General features: G+C 32.7%; 1 protein-coding gene across 6 annotated transcripts in view; it reads right to left on the minus strand.

The window, feature by feature from the left end:
- The window catches only part of LOC118191332 (uncharacterized), a 61280-nt gene extending 41321 nt beyond the window's left edge, over positions 1-19959 (minus strand). Inside the window, exons 1-3 of one of the 6 annotated variants that reach the window (XM_035362129.2) lie at positions 19811-19916; positions 19696-19733; positions 3094-3254 (exon numbers count right to left, since the gene is read on the minus strand). In XM_035362129.2, coding sequence (XP_035218020.1) covers positions 3094-3254; positions 19696-19697 — 163 coding nt within the window. In that variant the 5' untranslated portion in view covers positions 19698-19733; positions 19811-19916. Of the gene's footprint in view, positions 1-3093; positions 3255-18727; positions 18753-19695 lie in introns of those variants that run through there. The other 5 variants (XM_035362152.2, XM_035362150.2, XM_035362161.2 and 2 more) reach the window with 5 other exon arrangements.
- Between the last annotated feature and the right edge of the window lie 2369 nt (positions 19960-22328).

The following is a 22328-nucleotide window of genomic DNA, read 5'->3' on the forward strand; positions in this document are numbered from 1 at the left end:
CCAATTAACACAGAAAACAATATATTCCTTACATCAGCAGTGGTTTGCTAATTTTGATGACCATGGTGATGCATCAAACTATTCTGTCATCTTAGATAATCAATAATATTTTTATTTCAATTTAATAGCATTAACAATATATTATCTTGTTAAAGTTTTACGCCATAAAAATTGATTTATTCTCATAATTTTAGATGACAATAACCAATAATAAAAATAAAAGCATTATTTAAAATGCACATGCATATTTTTGCGGCCTACGGAAACAAATTATTTTAGAGGTTGGAAACCTCATGGTTCTTAGAGCTGTTAATAATTAAGAACACACAACGTGAACAGCCGTGTTACAATAGCATTCACCCCTCCCGCCGTATTTTCTTCCTTTCATCCCGAACCGAGAACTGGCCTCTATCTACAAAAATATTTCTATCTATTCGTTGTTAAAAATTTAAAAAAAAAAAAAAAAAAAATAAAATAAAATAAAAATAAAAATAAATAAATAATAAATAAGAGAAGAATAATGTAAATCTGCAAATGCGAACAACGACAGTGATATTTCAACAAAATGAACGCAAGAAAAATGGTTGCAAACTTCGAACAAGCGAATACGATAAATCGGCTGGGTTACCAGGTTTGAAGTATTATCGCCAAAGTTGGCGATGTTTACATTTACCGGGTTCTCTGCGGAAGTGCTTCCTTGATTACAATTAATTATTAATTTAAAATTAATGAATGGTTAATTACAACATACGCTACACGCACATTTTCAAAGTTGTAAAAATGTCGTTCGCGCATTGACTACTGACAAGGTTTGCTGAAGGTTGGAGTCTATGCCTGTGTACAGAAAATAAATCTCAAATGGAGTCTGTAGGCAGAGGATACTTTAGAAAATAAAAGATCAGACTTTAAAAATAAATGTTTACAGGAGCAAATTTCACAATATTGCCTGAAGTTACTGCCTATAAGAAGCTGCTAATTTTATTTCTTAAGTAATATGAACACTGAGAATAAATATGAAATGATATATGGGTAAGTGCTGATTACAGAGGCAGTGTGGCAGAATTTTTAGACTTAAATGATGCACAGAGCAACAAAATCTAGGAATGGTAAAACTTTTAGAATTTAGGAGCCACAGAGATTGCATCAAGTGGGAAAATGGCTAATGTCAGTCCTGTGTATCATGCATTAAGACATATAAGATGAATATCTTAAATAATTCATTTTCAGTTTTTTTATTAAAAGAAAAATTTCTCTCTATAGATATGTATCCATGCCAAAATTAGAAGTATTGTCACATTTCTCTGGAATCTTCTAGAATTGTATATCTATAAATCTTGCCTTCAAATCCTTCAAAACATTCCATGGCACAATGTCTAAAATATGAAAGAAAAATTACCCCTACCAATTCTGTAACAGCAAAAAGCCAGAAGTATTTGTGGGGGAGGGACTCCCAGACAAAATAAATTTTAATTAATTTAATAGAGAAAACTGATGCACATTTTGAAAATTCTGAATATTCTGTGACAATTAATTACACATGGGAAAACTTTTACTATGAAAAAATAAAAAAAGACTTTTTAAAATAATTACATAGTTATTTTGCTTTTGCTGAGAAATGTTTTGAAAATTGTGCATTTTAGCATTTATTGGCTTGTTTATTTTTCAGATCCAAAATATTGTAATAATAGGTCACCAAAATGGAAAGTAATATCACTTTATAATATGACAGGGGAAAATAAAAAAGTTTTATTTTAATGTTATTTCTTAAATATAATTTCAATATATCACTGTTATTTTAATGAAATTTATTGTTAATAATGTTCTAAACAAAATTGTCGAAAAATTCACAGATTTTCCGAATTAAAAATTTTGCATAATTTTGTATAGAAATTGATCTTAATATCGCCAAATTTACAACTGTTTAATAAAAGAATTCATATACTCAAAAGGGAAAAGTTGTTTAAGAACTCTTTATTAGGAAAAAGAAATATTTTTGAAATGCTTATGTTTCACGTCTTGCCTATAAACTCAACCATCAATTTGTTTATTTTAGAAACAGGAACAAATTCAAATGATAACCATATTTGTCAGTGAATTGAAAAAAAAAAAAAAAAAAAAATAAAAAAAAAATAAAAAAAAATAAATAAATAATAAAATTCCTCCAAAATGCTAATCTACACTTAAAATAGCAGTCTTAAAAATGGTCCGAAATTTCAGATGATTAAAATTAGATTTTGGACGAAATTAAGGACCTTCAAGGACCAAAAATTGATTCTAAAAAAACCTAAAGACTTTTAAGGACTCTTAAGGACTGTACAAAAAATGTCAGATTTATTCCTTACTTTTCTATCAATATGGGTACTTACATATTAATGCAATCACTTCAGTGCAGTTTGGCGCCTTTTGTAGAAGAATAATTTATAATTGCAAAAAATATGATACACAATATTTTATCTTTTAATTAGGTATTTATCTTAGAAATCAATCATATACTTAAAAGTTTTTTTTTTTTTTTTTTTGGTTTGTTTGTTTGTTCAGGTGGAAATTTTGTTGGACCCTTTAGTTATTTTGAAGTAGTGCTGCTGTATTGCTGCTGAAATGTTATCCTAGTTTTTTTTTTTTTTTTTCATTGCAGGAGAATTATACAAGGGCATATTTTAAAACTGAATTTAGATTTTTAAAAAAATCACAGTTTGTCCACAAAAAACATTGGGACTTGCAATAAAACAAAAAGAATGCATAGCAAAATGCCAACACTGTTTGTTAAAACAATGTAGCTGTTATGCACTTAGTTGAGGTTTGGCAACTTCTAATTGTGCTAATACATAACTCAATATGATGTTCTGCCAGAGGTTAATGCAATTGTTTTCTATTTAAAAAGAGCTTGATTTAAAACGGAGATTTTTTTTGAAAAACAACTTTTGTAATCCAGCAGCTAGATAACAAAAGAAGAGATAAATGTTAATAAGAATCCAACAATATCTGTAATTTTCATGAAACCATGATATTATTCAATTATTTGCATTAATTTCATTTTAAATATTTTTATTATTGATATTTACCTCTACATATAAATATAAAAAATATACTTGCCATATACATGTTTCATATTTTCCTTAGCATTTACTCCTAGATTTACTTCTTTTACACCAATGTGCATTTTGGTAAGAAATGGAATCTCTTCAAAAGTATTCTTACGTTTTGTCATGATGGCTGTTTTGGAAAAATTACATATCCTTTTCCTGCAACTATACCTAAAATTTAAATCTATGAAATCTTTACCCTGAATATATAAAACACTGAAATATATAAAAGCACTGAAATATATAAAACACCAAACTGAAATCACATAAATTTTTCTACATCAAAATTATTTCATTTAAACTAATAGAAATATATAGAAAAGTAAAACTAAGTACATTAACATTTTAGTAATATTTAAAGAAACTTTATTTCAACAAAGGAATTTTAACCTCTCAGTTCAGAACTTCCTTTAACTTAAGCTGTGTTTTTATTTGAGTGACGCTGCAATTGTTCAAATAAGGTAGATAATTTGTATAAAAATAAAATATTTACATATTAGTGGATCAAATGAAAACAGAGCACCCAGAGTTGTGGACATCCAACTATATCTTGTATAAAGTGGAGTATCATTATTAAATACTAGTAGTGTCCCTTTTTTTTTTTTTTTTTTTTTTTTTTGTTTCTGTTATCCCCATATGAGATGTGATGTTTGCCAGTAAGAAGGACTAATATGAGGTCATTCAATTTCCAAAGGCTAAGAATGCTGATATTCATGAAGTGCATCAATGCATGACTGCAGTATATGGAGAACATACTCTGTCATTGACCTGTGTGCAGAAATGGCAAAAGGTTTTCACAAAAGCTGAGAATCATTTCAGGATAATGAATGACCAAGTGCATGTTGTATCACAAATGACAATTTAAGGAGTTGACCAAATAATTTGTGAAAACAGGCACAAGAAGATTAAGGACATAAGTAATAATGCTGGTGTCAGTTATGGTTTAGTGCAGACTGTCGTCAAAGAAAAACTAACTCAGAAAACTTGGCACACACTGAATGCCACATAACCTCACAGAGTATCAGAAGAGCTTCTGGGATTGTCATTGCATCTTTTGGTGTTGCCAAGAGGATGATAATCTTCTGCTTAGGCTTTTGGCAGGTGATGAATTATGTTGCTATCATTTTCAACCAGAAAGCAAAAGAAAAACCCAGCAGTGAAAACATGGTACACTATCCCCCATCCAAAAAAAAAAAAGCAGATTGGCACAGAGTCATGATGACTTTTTTCCTTTCAACCATCAATGACCTGATTGAGATCTTCCCACCTATTAGCAACAAACAATACTGCTTATTACTTCAGTACCCTCAAGCATATGCTATTGCAATCAGGTCAAAAAGACCCACTTTCCTGACTGCATTAGGCCAATATTGCACTTCTGGGGTGGTGCTCCTGCATGACAATGCATGTCTACATATGTGAGCAGAAGATCAGGCCATGTTGGCACAATTCGGGTGAACAATGTAAGAACATCTCCCCATCTCACAATATTTAGTCCCCTGGAAAAAGCATTCTGAGGTCTTTGCTTCCAGTCAAACCAAAAGACAATTGACTCTGTTTGCAATTGGTTCAGATCACAATCAAAGGAATTGTACAAACAGGCAATTCAACATTTAGTGAAGGAGTGAGACAAGTGCCTATGTAATCAAGGGAATTACATTTAAATAAATATGGTTATAGCATTTTCCACCCTTATATTTATTTCATTACGCAACTTACCAACATATCTAAATATATACAGTCAAAAGTCGTTAATTCGGACACCCATAATCCGGACCTCAAAGCTACAAACTTTCTGCGCATGCGTCGCTTTGACGCATGCGCGTAAGACCTTTACGGCTGCGAATTTGCGTGTGCGCGTGCGCAAAATACGCTTACGAATGAGCGTTTAATGTAAAACGGACGGGATAAGCCAAGCTAAAATTAACTAATTATCTATTTCAGTTAATGTTGCAGATTGCTTTGTTCCTTAATCTTCGAATTGGATCCGGCTTATTATTTTTTGCAGACTGTTAGAGCAATTTTATAAAAGTAAGCTTGAACTTTCGATTATTTGAAATAGAATTTCCGATATATATTTACTAATATGTAAAGGATATACAAAGCGAAAGTATCTTTCGGAGTCCATTAAACAAAAAGTGGAATTGCTGCAAAAAATGGATAAAGGCATATCCTTTGTTTATATAAACTTTAACGTTTGTTTATCTAAACTTTGTTTATTTTTAACGCCGCGGAGCGCAATGAATTGGAAGTTGATCTGTCAACACTATCCTTATCTTAAGAGCAGATGTTTTTATTTTATTTGGCTTATAATTGCTTACTAAATGTGGTATTTCCTCTCGATGTACTCCGTCTTTGATATGATTTAAATCAAATGCCTCGTTATTATAATTCGCTTCCGATAGCAAAGAAAGTGACAGAGGTTATTGAAAACGAAAAAATTTCGATTGACAAATTAGTCGGTATTCTCGACACAGCAATTATAGGACTTGAACAGCGGAACTTTGTAACTGAACAAGAAATTATGTCTGTTTATGGAATTAAAGAGAATGTATTATCACATAAAAAACGAAGCAACTTAAACAACTTATATTGAAAGAAATGTTTAATAAAGTAAACAAATAAATATTAAGCTTTTTTTTTTTCCTAAATTTTGATACCCTTTAGATCATAATTGTTCTTTATTTTATAAATTAACGTTTCATATTTTTAATTTTAGAATTTCTGCATGCCATCTTACCAGATTTAAACTAATGATCTATAATCCGAAAAAATCGATAATCCGGAATCACCGAAGTCCCGATGAGTCCGGATTAAAGACTTTTGACTGTATAAACATATAGATAGTTTGTAAGTAATAAAAATATGAAGCAATACTGGCAGGACCGATGCAAGGCATTTTGCCGCCCACTGCAATGTCTGAAAGATCTAAATTCTAAAAATTTTGCCATCCTTAAACTTTTCTGCTTGATTTTTCACTGAATTTTAAAAAAATTTTCTGCCCAGCGTGATTGACTAGCTCCAGCCCAAAATAGTGCTTACAATGCCGAGCACAGCATAATTTTACATATTCAGATTTATATTTTAGCAGTAAAAGTAGTATGGTATAAAGGCCAAAATTTGGACAACCAATAACCAAAATAATCTATTATCTGGACTTCAAAAAGAACTTTTTTTTAAATTTTATTATTTTTTTACATGGTGTAGAAACTGAGATTATGATGCTTAGAAAAAAGTAAAAGTGTCAAAAAATAATTTTTCTCTGGTTAGCTGAGTTTTTTTTTTTTTTTTTTTTTAATAACCCAAACTCCTACATTCATTTGAAGTGAAACATTGCACATACTAGTTCTTTTTTGCTAGTGTAGCAGGGAAGAAGTAAGAAAGAAGTAGATGCCACTGAAATTAAACTTAGCTAGCATTATAAATTATGCTCTTCCTTAAACTTCTGATATAATGCAGCTTATGATTCTGTTTATTAGTATTAATCTTATAAAAATTAAAATTTTAGTAAATGATAACAGCTCTGTTTCATAAACTGTACATCTGTCAATCCACCGATGATTATTGGGATATTGTGCATACTGAAATGCAGGTATAAAGCAGACTTTTTAAAATTGGGCCATCCAAGAATTCCTGAAGTCTTTTAAAATAAAATCTGCTGTGTGGAGCATAGCAAAATCATGGGACTACATGTCTACAGATATTTTTTAAAAATGATGCTTGGTGTAATTTATTGCCAGCTACCAAACTTATCAATGATAATTATAGCCATGAAATTTTTCAATTAGTGGAATCTGAGGAGAAATGCTAAATGAATAAAATGCTAATAATATAACTTATATCATACATCTTCCATTGCAATAGCAATGTCTCAACCATCAATCAATCAAAAAAATGGTAGAAGCCTGTAGAATGGTTTTAAATCCAGGAAATTTAACATTTTGGCTTCCAGTCACATTTGTATTCACATAGTGGTAATTCAGAAACAATCTTTCTGTGTGGAATTCAGAAACAATTTTTTCAACTGCTTATTCATCTCCACGCAAATCCCAAATTGTAAACATCTATTTCATTTAAAAAGCTACGATTAGATATAAAGAACATGATTGTGTCGGGAAAGAAACAAGCCAAACTGATGACACCTAACACTGAAGAAATATGTCGAAGCAAGAAAAAGCACCAAGTGGCATTGCTTCAATGGAAAAGAACCTAAAAATCTTCCAGTTAGTATAATCTGTGACATACTGCAAATAAATGCTAAACCAGTCTTCATTACTGTTTCTAATGCCCCAATCATCAATCAGTCAGTGGCATAGCTAAGGGAGACATCTGTTCCCAGATGCAGCATCTAGAGGACACAAAATTGATGTTCTCCACTGCATTTTAGAAAACAGGAGGGGCGCAAAATCTTTGGTTGTCCCCGGGCACTGAAAGCTCTAGCTATGCCTCTACAATCAGTTAAAGCAGCAGTTCCCAAACTGTGGTACTCGTACCCCTGACAGTACATGAGATTTTAAGCAAGGGTGCATAAAAATTATCAGCAATGGCAGAAAACAATAAATGTTACTAGAAAAACAAAATATTTAAAAAGTTTAAATTCATCATCATATAAAAGGGAAAATGATTTTCCCTCTTTTTCTTAAAATAGTTTTCAACTGACTAATACTTGAAAGACCACCTTTAAAAAAGGCCATATTACTTCTTTTTAGATTTCAACAACATAAAACATAACTGACAATGCAACCCCCCATTTACAGACTCTAGACTAAACATTTTCAACTTTACACATATGTTCAAAAGAATTAACACAATAAAAAGGACGCTGCTCCTGAAAGACTTCACATTTTCAAATTTGATTCTAACTTCAAAACATTATGTTTAGCAAAGTGGACTTAAGGATTATATCTATGAGGCTTGAACAAGACTACTGTGGTGAAATGGCCCTAAAAAATAAAATTCCTCTTTGCAGGTTTTAAATACTAAATAAATAAAAAAAACAAAGCTAGAACAGGCTCACATCTTTATTCAATTGCCAAGAAGAAATTCAAAAGAAAGTAAAACATTTTGTTGCCATTCCACGAAAGATAAATTTAAGGCAATATATTATTCATTTTCGACATTTTCTCCACTTTGCAAAATGGGAATTTTGCAACATTAAATACAACTTAAAGTTCTAAACTACAATTTAAGTTTACAGAGTTTTTAAATTACCAATAAAGCTCATGAAGTTTTAGATTTTTAATAAAGTTCTACATTAAAGTTCACAAATTCAGTTTTTGTGAAGAATGCACTTCTCTATTAAGATTATTTTTTCTAAAAGTCTTTAACACCAGTTCTTTAAAGGGCGCAGATCAAGCCTTTTGATTGTTTTGTTCAATTCGAGAAATTTGGTAGTTTTCTATATTACTCGCTGTGAAAGGAAGAACTTCTAAGTTAGTGTCCAGTTCAAAAAGAAAGATGCACTGGACTGGCTTAAGAACAGCTTCAGTCGATGTTTTCAGCTTCACAAGACGCATGATATTATCTTTACCTGGGAGCAGTTCAAGTACTCGAGCCAACATTCAATCCATTCGTTTCTTATCATTTCCAATGAGAGCAATGTTATTCACTTTAATTATTCCTTTCTTACCTTTTACAGTATTTCAAAGAAAGCCTAGATACTCTTTCTCAAAACGATTTCTAAGTCCTTCTTGTAAATATTTCAATCTTTCTATTATACTTCACAGAATGGATATCATCTAGATCATACACACTACTACCAATTATGCTTTGTAAAATCATAAAGGGTTTTAAAGGTGTCAGATCACCACCTTCCTCAGACAGATAAGTCACAGGTCTTTTGTTCATTAAACTTTCACAGTTCCACAGAAGGGTTAGAAACTCTTCATATCCTAAACAAACGTGTCTCAAATTTTTTTGGAAAGAAGGTCATTTAAAATTCTTACTAGCCTCTCCCAAAATCCTCTTCACCATGACACTGTGGGAGGACTGAATTTACATTTTATTTTTATAAAGGTACATTTCTGTTTGATATCAGTACAATTCAGCTGATTTCATAGCTCTATTTAAACCTATGAAATTCGAACTGTTGTCCAAGTATACGACTTCAACTCAACTCATCATGAAATAAAACAGCTAAACACATCTATAAAAGTGTTGGTACTCAAGTGATTAATTCAAGGTGAACAGCTCTAAAAACTGCACATGTGAAAATTACTATCCACGCTTTCAAATTCTCTTTCATGAAAACTGGGATGGTGAGATCAAGTCCTATCACTTGTAACATTTTCGCCATTTTTGCTCTGTTTTCAAGTAAAAGATGAAGAAATACTTCTAAGACCTTGTTGCAATCCCCTTGTATTGCGTATGGAGCCGATTCATTCTCACCAAGTATTTTAATGTAACCCTATGTATTTGTTCTTTTATGTAGCAGATTAGATTAGATAAGAGTTTGAAGCGAGTCTCCGGCACTACATCTGAATAGTTTCGATATGAACCAAGATTAAATCCTTGGTAATAATAATAATGATTTAGAAATGTGTTACTAAATTTAATGAAAGACTTATTTTTATTCCATACACGATTAATAAAAGCTTACCTTGTGCATCTTTGTTTGCTAACGTCCTGCAACTAGATTGGATTGTTTCAATTCGAGGTAAATTGTTCATCATTTCTGTGATAATTTATTGATTGATGAAGTTTTACTGTTAACTTAAAATGATGATGTATATTGATACTCTAATTAAACAGCATACTGGGATGAAAACACGGATAACGAAATTATTTAATAAAATACATACCATTCTTGAAAACGAATCAATATCCTTGGAAGAAAAATTTGATCTCTGATTGCAAAGATTAATTGAAAGAAAAATATGAAATTTTATAAAGAAATTAAATTCAGATATTCAAGATCTTTAGAGCAATGGCGATTTCGACAAAGAAATTGCAAGTGCTGAAAAGTACAGTGAGAAAATAATTGAATCAACATACAAAATCACGAAATTTGTAAATGAAGGTAACATGCTTAACCAAATCACTACTTCTCAAAATACTCAATTGAAAAATGATTCTAGTGCTTTAAACACTAATGTCGATCGTTAGTGAAATTCCCAAAATTTATTATACGAAAATTTTATGGTGATTCTAGTTCTTGGCTAGATTTATAGGGTAAATTTATTAATGATATTGATAATAATCCAAATTTGACTTCCATTGATAAATTTTCATACTTGAAATCACTACTTGTTGGCAGTGCATATAATGTTATCACTCGTTTTTCACTTACTGAAGAGAATTATAATTCAGTTGTTGATTTATTAAAAAATCGTTGTGGTCACCAAGACCTAGTAATTAATGCTCATATGAGTAAACTTTTGAATCTGAAGAGATCATTCAGATCTGATGTTTTGATTGGTAAGCGTTTAAAATTCCTTGCCAGATGTCAACTACTCAATTCAACCCAAATCAAACTAAATAGTTCTCGCGAAAATGTCGAGATACAGACAACAAGTCATCATTCACTTCTGGAAATGTTGCCGTAAAGAATATTTACTTGAACTTTGTTCTGCCAATTTATCCCCTCGCACATACTCCTTCTATATTCAAAATTGTTGATGTAGTGCTGATTCAAGAGGACAAAATGCCAAAAGGCTTGTGGAAATTTGGAGTGATCAAGAACTGTTTCTCAGAGATGTTAAAATGCGTTCTTGTACCCTTCAGACATCTTCTGGTATAAATAAAAGAACAATTCATTTTCTCTATAAACTAGAACTTGATCATGATTAACACTTTATTATTTAGCAATGAACAATACTTTCTTCTTCTTTTTCTCTTTCTTTTCTTTTCTTTTTTTGTGAATATTTTTTGATTATGTGTTCTAATTCAGTTTATTATTGTATTTTGCAGACTTAAATTTATTCTTCAAATGTTTTCTGTGAAAGTAAGTAACTTCATTCTTACATTGTAAGTATTTTATAATATTTGTATTTGTTAATCTCTTTTGAAATAAGTAGATGCAGAACAATTATCATTGTTCCTCCAGGGGCAGTGTGTTGCAACCCCCTTGTATTGCGTTGTGATGCCGATTTATTCTCGCCAAGTATTTTAATGTAACCCTATATATTTTTTCTTTTGTGTAGAAGATTAGATTCGATAAGAGTTTGAAGCGAGTCTCCAGCGCTATATCTGGTTAGTTTGGATATGAACCAAAATTAAATCCTAAGTAATAATAATGATTTAGTAATTTGTTAATTAAACTCAGTTGGTTTAATGAAAGACTCTTTATTTTTTTCCAAACACGATTCATGAAAGCTTACCTTACCCATCTTTGGGCCTTAACTGCATTTCTCTGGCATGTAACACATCCTTTTACAACAGACCTTAGAGTTTTCCTACCTTTGATAATTCAAACTCTTTCTCTCAGAATCATTAAGTGTTTGTATTCCAGAATGTTTATACTCTAAGTGCAAGTGCTCAATCTTTCCTTGTACAATTATATTTTTTGAAGGTAACACTATAGGGAATGTTTATTCCTGAAAATTTGAAACTCAAGATTTCATTCTCAAAATTCCCTTTCATCAACAAAAGCCTGAAGATTTTTCAAATTAATCTTTCTCTGTTCTTCATCAAAAGCACTTTTTTGTATAATGGAAAATAGTTTTTTCTCTTTCTCAAATTCTTCAAGAGATATTGAAAATATCTGTTGAAGATTGAGATATATTCCCAATAATTTTCAAGTAGGTTATAATCATAACATCCAAGCAATAGTTCGTATGATCATAGAATATGTCGAAAATCTGGATGCAAACTTAGCTAGAATGGTTTTGATCATTGAATTCTTTGATGAAATGACAATTTGATGTTGTTCTCTGTTGATTTCTTCCATATCAGAATCAGGTTCATTTGAAGGCCAAGTTTCTGGAGATTTCTTTAGAAATTCAGTTCCCGTCCACCACTGAGATTTAAAGAGATGTAATGGTAGCATCCTCTTCACAATAAATCAGCAGGTAATTCAAGATATGTATTTCCAACATTCTGCTTTGATGTAATCTTAAATCTCGTTTTTTTTTTTTTTTTTTTTTTTTTTTTTTTTTTTTTTTTAAATAAAAACAGACCAATTATTGCATTAGCCATAGCAAAAACCACTGAAGAATTTAACCAGAAATAAGTTTTCATATTTATATTGTTCAAACCTTTAACAGCCAACTGATATAATCGTACACCTACAAGTGCAGCCATCAATTCCAACCACGGTAAAGTAATCTCCTTCAAGGGTACAAGTCTGGATTTTGCTAGGACAAGACTCAAGAAAACTTCATTTTCTTCTGTTCTTAGAAATATACAGGCACCATACGCTGATTTGCTGGCATCACAGAAGAGGTGCAAGGAGCTTGTAGAATTAATTAAGATTCTTCTTGGTATTCAGCAATCATTCAAAAAATGTACTTCTGTAGCCCATTTTCTTAATTCTTTCTGAATGTCTACCAGTAGTTCTTCATTCCAGGCAGACTTTAATTTTCAAGTCTTCTGCAAAATAATCTTTGGAATAAGAAGGGCTGATGAGGAAACTTTGATATGATCAAAAACTTTCTGAAAGCATGAAAGTAAAATTCGTCTTGTGGTAGCTTCAGTCCAAAATGCTACTTGGCACCCCAATTTATCCGAATGGGCAGAACCACTGAAAACCTAACACATTTTCTGGACCTTCATCTAAAACTAAACTACTTTTCCAACCTCTAAGGTTAAACCCAGCTGAAGATATCAGCTATTTAGCTTTAATGTGTGAATGTGTGAATGTAAGAGTGTGCCTTGCAACATTTTTGAATGAATGTGCCTCGCAACATTTTTGTAAGAATGTGCCTCGCAACATTTTTATAAGAATGTGCCTTGCAACATTTTTGCGATCTTGCTTAAATGTTCAGATGGATTTTCTAACAAGTCATTTATACATGCTGAAAGAAGAAATGGGGAGCAGCAAACACCAAAAACTACTCTGTAGTATCTAAATTCAACAATACTTCTCTTTTCCCACCCCAGAAAACGTAGAAAATCTCTGTCTGCTGGATTAATTTCAATTTGTAGAAAGGTCTTTTCTATATCTGAAGATAAAGCAATTGTATAAGGTCTAAAATTAGTTAAGACTCAATAGTCTTAATTCCAAATGAATCCAATGAATTAAATCTATTGAATTTGGCTCAACTTACAGATAGCTATTCAGGGCAGATCCATTTTTATCTTTGATGCATCACATACTGGTCTAATTTTCGTACTGCTACATTCTGTAAAAATAACTCGCTGTGGTAAGTAATGAGCCCTTTCATTAATATTAATTTCTGGCACAGTTTCAACTATTCATATTTTTCACCATTCTTTAATTACATCGTTGTAGTCTTGAAACTTGGGTTAGAGTAGAGAGAAGGGTACCCCTTATATTATCGTGAAGTTGTTTCATTTATGGTAGCCTAAGCAGTTGAATGCTATGGAAACCCTATTATGATGTAATCGGTTGCCTGATTGCAGTAAATTCATAAGGGCTTGTGGTTGTGTGTTGGTTAGGAAGTATATTGCTTGTTTTGTGGTTTAGATGGTAAAATGAATGAATGCGGTAATTTGAAGTTTCTGTACGATTTGGAAAGAAAGGGGAAAAGAGCATTACTTGACTGGAGTGCAAATGAAGTTTTACTTAGTAGCCATCATTAGGTGTCCTATTTGTAGGAAGGAAATGCATATGATACAACGTCGGAAATGCGTACGGACAAACATCACCACGGAGGATATTTTTTACTTTTATTTTGTGAATTTATGTGGCAATGCCAGTATACAGATTCTAGTTCAGATAATTCTAGGAAGTTTTTGGATGCTGTTAAGGAATTTTTTTTTTTTTTTTTTTTGACTGAAGACATGTTAATTCGTAAATAAGGTAAGGTCATTTGTGTAATGTAAAGATGAATTTTCTTTTTTATGTTATTTCATTGTTTGATTTAAAATGTAGTTTATTGAGATTATATATTTTTTTGTTGGCTGTTTCTGATTTTTTTAAAAGAATATAGTTCGATGTGTACATGGACAAAGTCAAGGGAATGTGCAATGCCTAGTTTGTGCAAGTCTCTGATGTTTTTTAAGTGAAAATATGTTGATGTGTACATGGATAAAGGGAGTGCACAATGCCAAGTTTGCACAATTCTCTGATGTTTCTTTACGTGAAAATAAGCTGATATGTACATGGATACTGGATGAGACAGGATGGTTTGTGAAATTCTTTGTCTTGTTATTTTGGAGCTGTGTTATTTTTGCCATAAAAATCGCCGCTAACAAGTCAAAGAATTGCAAACTTGGTATCCACATACCGGCAAAAATCGCAAATTTTCACCAAGGGGGTACCCGTTTATATATTTTTACCGAAACTTCTTAAGTTTCCTCAAGCTCTTCGATGTATTGTCAAATCTTTCTGCAGCAGCATTACGATTAGCTTGTAACGAAGGATAAGCATGAATCCATGGAAGACATACTACATAATGGCCAGTACCAAGTAGTGTTCTCAAAACATTTGATGACTTCATCTTTTTCATCCTATGCAATTCTTTCAACAGGATATTGTATTCAACAGGATGGTTTACAAAAAACTTTGAAACTTATAATACCACAAAAAGAATGCATATGAAAATGGAGATGTTGCTTGACTAAAAGATTGTTATAAGCATGATTGCCTGAAGAATGATTATATGCATGGTTATCAGAGTTTGACACATTCTGAAAATTTAGCAACTTCGGCTAGCCTATATTTAACATGCCCTCGCCAAGTTGTTTCATTTATGGGAATGTGAATAAAGGGTGCCCGTTGGATTATCACCAAGTTGTTGTTTGATTTATGGTAACCTGAGTAGTTGAATTTTATAAAGACCCTATTATGACGTAATTGGTTGCGTGAATTTGACTGATGGGAGAAGATTTGTAAGGGCTTGTTTGTGTGTTGGATGTTGGTTAGGAAGTTGCTTATTTTGTGATTTACACTATAAAACGGTTGAATGTGGTAAGATTAATTTGAAATTTCTATAGGATTTGGAAAGAAGCATTAATTGACTGGTGTGTAAATAAAGGTTTACTTAATAGCAATCATAAGTGTCCTGTTTGTACAAAGGAAATGCATATGGTCGAACATAAAGATCGTTCGGATAGCTTTGAATGGGTTTGTCGCGAGAAAGGTTCAAATGGTCAACATATAAAGCATTCCGTTAGAAAGGGAACATGGTTTGAGGAAAGTTTTTGGATGCTGTTTAGGAATTTTGTGTTCCACAGACTGAAGACAAAGAAATTTCTAAATAAGGTAGGTGGCTATTTCCTTTGTGTAGTGCATAGTGCTTTTTTATGCCATTTCATTGTTTGATTTAAAACGCAGTTTATTGAGATTATATATTTTTTATGCGCAATGCCGAGTTTGTGCAATTCTGTGATTTTTTTAAAGTGAAAATAGGTCAATGTGTACATGGATACCGAGTTTGTCCATTTCTTTGACTTGTTATTTTGGCTTTGTTTAGTGGTGATTTTTGGCACGAAAATCACCGCTAAACAAAGCTAAAATAGCAAATCAAAGAACTGTATAAACTCTGTGTCCATGCACCACCAAGTTCGCCAATGGGGCACCGTCAAATGTAGTTTTACTGCAACTTCTACTAAGGCAGTTGCAATCAAATGTATCTTTCTCTCTTGTTTACATAATGTTTGTATTTTACTGCCATCTATCACTATATGATTGTCACCACAGCAAGTGTCTAATTCTGCTTTTTGTAATTCTTTGATTTTAAATGAAAACAGATCACTGTGTATCTAAGACGAATACTAGTAATGCATCATATAATATATACAATGCTTAGTATAAAATATTTATTCAATAATTAAAACTTTTATTTAAAATTTCTGAAATGTACTTTCTTTTGTACGTTGATAATGTTTATCAACTTACTATAGATACTATGTTGTTCTTTTTAAAAAAAAGGCACCACAATCTGCCAATAAAAGTTTACAATGAGGTGCGCCTTGATATTTTTGCTGATTTTTTTTATGCTAACAATCACTGTTTCCATGATCACTGTTGCCACAAAACAATGCCAACACATAAGTTACAAAAAAAAAAAAAAAAAAAAATACATACCTTATTTGTTTTTGAGTTTGTCTCCTTGTCAGCTTCAGATTACTATAGCACATACAGTTTTTTATGCTACTCATGTAATTCTAGAAGGGATCCCCCTACTCCTGATCCTGGTAGTGGCAACATCATATGAATTCAGCAGCGTAAAATCGAAAATGCTACCCAACAACTGACTAAGACCCCAGTTGTGAAACTCATATTTAATCTGGTTCCATATATACTTAATGGTATTGGTATGGAAACTAGGGTTGATCTTTACAATATGGTAACTGGTAGTTTGGCGACATTTTGGAGGCGATAAAGGTTACTACCTGGGACTTTGGTAATAATGTGAGCAGTACTCAGTTCCGATTACGCATTATTTTGTGTGAGGGAAATGAGAGATCATGGGATATGTCATGTGATATTAATGGACGAATTACGGTTCTTTAATCGGAAAAGGGTGGAAATCGGGAAAAAATCTGGAAATTTTGTATTTGGCTTTATTCTGTGTTGTGTGAAACAGTGTTCGTGAACTTTTGGATCCCATGGCCGTAACTAAAGTGAATTCGAAATTGGTATTTATGTATGTATTAATTTAATGTATGTGCTCATTTATATTTTAAGTAGTGTTTTTGAATTTAATTATATTTTAATTTAATGATAGTTATTTTGTGAATTTTATGTTTGTAGGAATTTGGTATACGTTTTAGTTGAAGTAAACGTGCATGGAAATAATTTAAATATCTGACACTAAGTATTTGTAATAGTTGCGGTATGAATTCGTTGGTGATGTGTATAATGTAATAGATGATTTAGAGGTAAAAGTTTTTGGATATTTTATTTATTTTATATGTGGAAATGTTCATATTTGGAAAGGGTAAATACTTTTTCGCGATCAGGTAATTTCATATATGTTCTTTTTACCGGGTTTAAAGATTGAGAAAATTGTCATGTATTTTCGTGAAATTTTTCTAATTTATGAGAAAAAAGCAGTGTACATGGATATAGTGAAGAGTGTGCGCAATGCCATTTTTGTGCAATTCTGGGATGTTTATTTAAGTAAAAATAAGTCGACGTGTACATGGTTTAGTGATATTTTAATTAAATGATAGTTATTTTGTGAATTTTATGTTTGTAGGAATTTGGTACACGTTTAAGTTGAAGTAAACGTGCATGGAAATAATTTAAATTTTTGATACTAAGTATTTGTAATGCTTGCGGTATGAATTCGTTGGTGACGTGTATAATGTAATAGATGATTTAGAGGATTTTGGACCCTTTTATTTATTTTATATGTGGAAATGTTCATATTTGGAAAGGGTAAATACTTTTTCGCGATCAGGTAATTTCATATATGTTCTTTTTACCGGGTTTAAAGATTGAGAAAATTGTCATGTATTTTCATGAAATTTTTCTAATTTATGAGAAAAAAGCAGTGTACATGGATATAGTGAAGAGTGTGAGCAATGCCATTTTTGTGCAATTCTGGGATGTTTTTTTAAGTAAAAATAAGTCGGCGTGTACATGGTTTATGTGTATGTGTTATTTTGAAAAACGCGTAAGGAGTATGGTATTGTGCACTTTTTCCCAATTTTGCAGTGAATATTTGTCATGATTAAGCAGTTTTGTTAGATAAAATTTCTAGCATAAGTGTAATTCGGCTAGTAGATTGTTGGAAGAAGTGTTCAGTAGATAAAAAGAAAAGAAACATGTCTTTACTTCATGAAGACAAAATGGCGGTGGGAAAAAAAAATAGAGGGTTGCTGTAGGAGAGTTGGTCGCCAAATTTTCGCCAAAAAAACGCCAAGTTACCATAATGTAAAGATCAACCAAAACTAGTTTCAGGGTCTTAAGTCAGGGAGCGATTCACTGATAAATGCTGGAGCCTTTACTATCCAAGCCATCCAAGGTTTTCCAGAAGGCTGAGATAATCATGGCTTCACTCAGGATTTTTCGAGATCACCTCCAACACCTCTTTCATGTGATCTTTCACAATATACTGAATGCTTCAAAAAACACCTTTCCCTCCCTCTTTCAATACCACCAACTACCAACTTTCCATTCACCCTTCTAACCCTACTATACTTCTTTTTGCCAAACTTGTGCTCATCAGTCTCCAGAATAATATCAGGGCTGTCAATTATCCCTCTTTTTTACACATACATCAATACATAGTTCTTTACAAAAATTCCTCCAATCAACCACAATTTCATTCAAACACACATTTATCTAATTCATAAGTCGATTCATTCTAGCTTCATATATCCACAAATAAGCAAAAATTAAAATGCTTATTATATTAACTTCACTTTTTTTAACCATGTACCCTTCCTTTGATAGCCAACTGATCAGTCTTCATGCTTAACCAGACACGTATCTTTCATACAAACTAGACATTCATACCGAGAACAGATTAAACTTTCATTCATATACCAGTCAATAATAGTTTTCTTATGCTTTTGCTCTAAATCATAAAAAAAAAAAAAAAAAAGAATACTTATCTTATCAGACATACTTCTTTGTTGAGGTGTCAGACAATGATTAACTTGAACCAGCCAGCTAACAAAAATCAATGGTATATTAACAGCATTTAAAATTCCAATAAGGCAAATTTCCAAATAGCCCTCGATCACTAAACTAAGAAGTTCCAATCAGATGAAATTAAAAAATATTAGCATACAACAAAAATGGTTGCCATAACATTGGGAAAAGTGTTGATTCTGGGTTACTAGAAAGTCGGTACCAGCATAGATATTTGGGATCAATCCAAGAGGCAACCTTTTCTGCACTAAAACCATTCTGCCAACTTGACAAGTAAGTTTCATCCAATATTATTTATGAACAAAATAGTACCTATGAGACAGAAATATATAGTCAAACAATTTTCACCAACTCACAAAATCACCAATGAGTTGGTGACTTTTCAAAGTACAGATAATCAGAAATGGTCATTAATTTAGAATACACATCACATTACATCCCAACTATGTATATAATAATTAATGTGCTATCTAGACACTAATCCTTTGCCTAATCTTTAACCACAGAAATTTCAAGCATTAATTACTCAACACAGAACAGGTAATAAATTGGTAACTGTGAAATAAAAAATAAATTTATATAACTAACTACAAAAAAAAAAAAAAAATTTATACTTGCTTTCCTTAAAAATATATTTCTGATGCATTTCAGAGTTTTTCTCAATTATATATGAAATTAATAGAAGTTGTACACTATAAAATTAGTGCAATAAATAGAGTATCAAAATAAATCTCACTCATTCATCAGTCACTGACTGATGAATAATCAATCCTACTCCAACCTGTCAATCAATACATTCAGTGCGTGAATAAAAATTAATTAACAGAAAAATTAAACACAGTAGTGCCCTTTTATATTAACTTAAGAAGGAGAACTCTTTAACAACTGCAAATGGAAATCTTTAACGCAAATTTAATACAAAACCATTAAACATGTACTCACATAAAAATGCGGAAATAGCCTTTTAATGTGACAACACACTGAAATATAATGCGATATATAATTATAATGCTCACTACGATATAATTATAATAATCTCATAATAATGCATAGTTACGTTTCAAAGACTCATTTCGGACAGACAATGCAGCATAATAAGCTGACAACATTCCCGCCAGAACTCTAAAACCACAAAAAAACAATATATACACCGACAGCAAATAATAAGTCTTTCAGCCAGTGTGAAAGAATATAATACCGGAGGCTCAGTCAATTTATTTTCTTCATTTGGCAAGCACAAATTTGCATTTTACGTCTTACGTTTATTTCACAGCATAAAGAATCTCAAATGTTTCTTGCCGATCTTGTTCCGGGCCAGGACGGTTTGATTCATCTCCGCTTATCATCTAAAGAAGGGATGGGAGAAAGTGGACGTGAGTTCTACTCCTCTTGAAACGTCATCGGCGTTTGGAAAGGAATCTCCTTTTCCATTTGATTTCAAAGAGTCCACGGGCATCGATCGACGAGAAAGAGGCTCTTCTGGGTCGTGAGGATGAGGTAGCCCGTTTTCGGAGGGATGGCGTAGTTTTGGAAAGGTCTTAGAATATCTTTCTTAAATTTCGTCCTGTCGGCGACGTTAAAACTTCTTTCCTGGAGATGGGGGGACGAGGATTCGTAATAGACGAGGGGGCAGGCTGTGGTCTGAATAATATGCACTTGGTCCAAAGCCGTCGTTCTTACTCCAAACGTAAAGTATCTTTTCGTGAGAATAATATTCCTCCATCGAAAACTGATGCGCGGATCCGTATATCTCTGGTCTGTTTGAATAGGCCGTCTCAAAGCTCGATCCACCCGGTTCGAAAAGATGGGAGATTCCTGTTTCGTTTGTTGAGAGTCAAATAAATTCCTATACAGGTTCTGAACGAGTAGGTTGGAGTATTCGACATCATGCTTGAAAGAGTCGATTCCTCGATAAGTTAGTAAATGTGGAATAAATTTCGCACAACGACATGCCAGAAATATTTTCAGGTTTGTGATATGCGTGAGCGATTTCAAATCCTCAACACCCGAAATCGGTTGAGTTGGAAAAACATCGAACAGCGACACGGCTCCCAATGGAATATAAACATGAATCTCGCTCAGTGCTCTCGGCTTTTTATAGACACACAGAGTCTCTATGACGTCATAGTTTCATTAATTTTTTGTTTATATATCTATATTTTCCAAGAAATCTTATCTCCCTGACCTATTTTTTTTGAGTGGGTTGGAATGCGGAAGTGAAAGTCATCATGAACCAACCATGACCTTCCTATTTTTTTAATTACCCTTTCTATTCCAAGGACGTCCAGAGATATAGAGAGGAATAAGGGAGAGGAAGGGAGTCTCTCTCTCTATATATAAATAGAAAAAGAGAGTCAAACAATCGTATTTTGGGGGGAGAAGTCGATCATCATGAGGAATCCCCAGCTCACCACATATATCCCTTTCAAATATAAAAATTTTCAACTTTTCTTTTATCTCATCAAAGGAGTCATTTACTTGAAAGCCTCCGATTTTTCAAAATGTGCGGAGTATCATATCGTGGGGAGCTACCACAAGATGCGGGACCAATTTCTGGCCGACGAAAATGCTTTCACGGCACGTGAAATTTCGACTTTGGATTCACAAATTTTGTCGATGAAACGAGCTAAATATCATTACACGTCAACCTTTCTAACCCTTCCGCAAATGAACAATATCATGAATCGTCTTGAGAAGAAAAAGGGGATTCTCGTTCATTTTAGCGACTGGTTGCACAAATTTCTGCACGAAACTCTCTCGATCATGAGAACTGGGAAGAATCCATATTATATTCTCGACGACAATCATCTGCACGAGACCACGACTTTTAAAAAAATTATCGAGTAAGAAAAGATAGAATGGTTGTAAAGCTACCCCATCTCTCTCACCGATGATGATGATGAGGAGGAGGCGGATGAGGAGGCGGGTGAGCCTGTTCAGAAGAAAAAAGTCTTTCCGAAAAAGTCTATCCTCATCCATGAGAACGAGGAGACGAAGGAGTCTGTTCGGATTCCTCTCCTCCCTTTGTCAAAACCCCTCGAGGATGAAAAATCATTCCCTTTGTCAAAACCCCTCGATAATGAGGAAAGACCTTTACTCCCTTTGTCAAAACCCCTGGAAGAGCGTTAAGCTCTCGATTTGTCAAAACCCCTCGAGGATAAAGGAACCGGAACTTCTCTTTCTTTGTCAAGACCCCTAGATGAAGAGGGACCGCTTAATATCTCAAGACATGATTCTCCTATATCTCTTGAGGATCCGAGAGAAACCATTCCTACTGAAAACCAATGTATGGCCGATCCTCATAGAAGACCCTCTGATGAGACTAGGCTTCTATTCCAAAAACGACTCTGCAATATGACACCCTATTCTTCTAAAAAGGATCCTAGAGAATTTGCAGATAAATGCATTCAAACTAATCCCTTTATAGTAACCCTTTTGATTGGAGAACCTATGCATTAGCTTCGGGAGGGGGAAATAAGATTCCACAATGTTTCTATCACAATTTAGGAAAAAGGGAGGAGATGGGGAGTAAAACACTTGTGAATGTCAATGGGTATGTATGGCTCAGAATGAAA

The sequence above is a fragment of the Stegodyphus dumicola genome, chromosome 4 (genome assembly GCF_044657685.1).
Source record: "Stegodyphus dumicola isolate Sdum_Otavi_A_Nest chromosome 4, ASM4465768v1".
NCBI lineage: Eukaryota > Metazoa > Arthropoda > Arachnida > Araneae > Eresidae > Stegodyphus > Stegodyphus dumicola.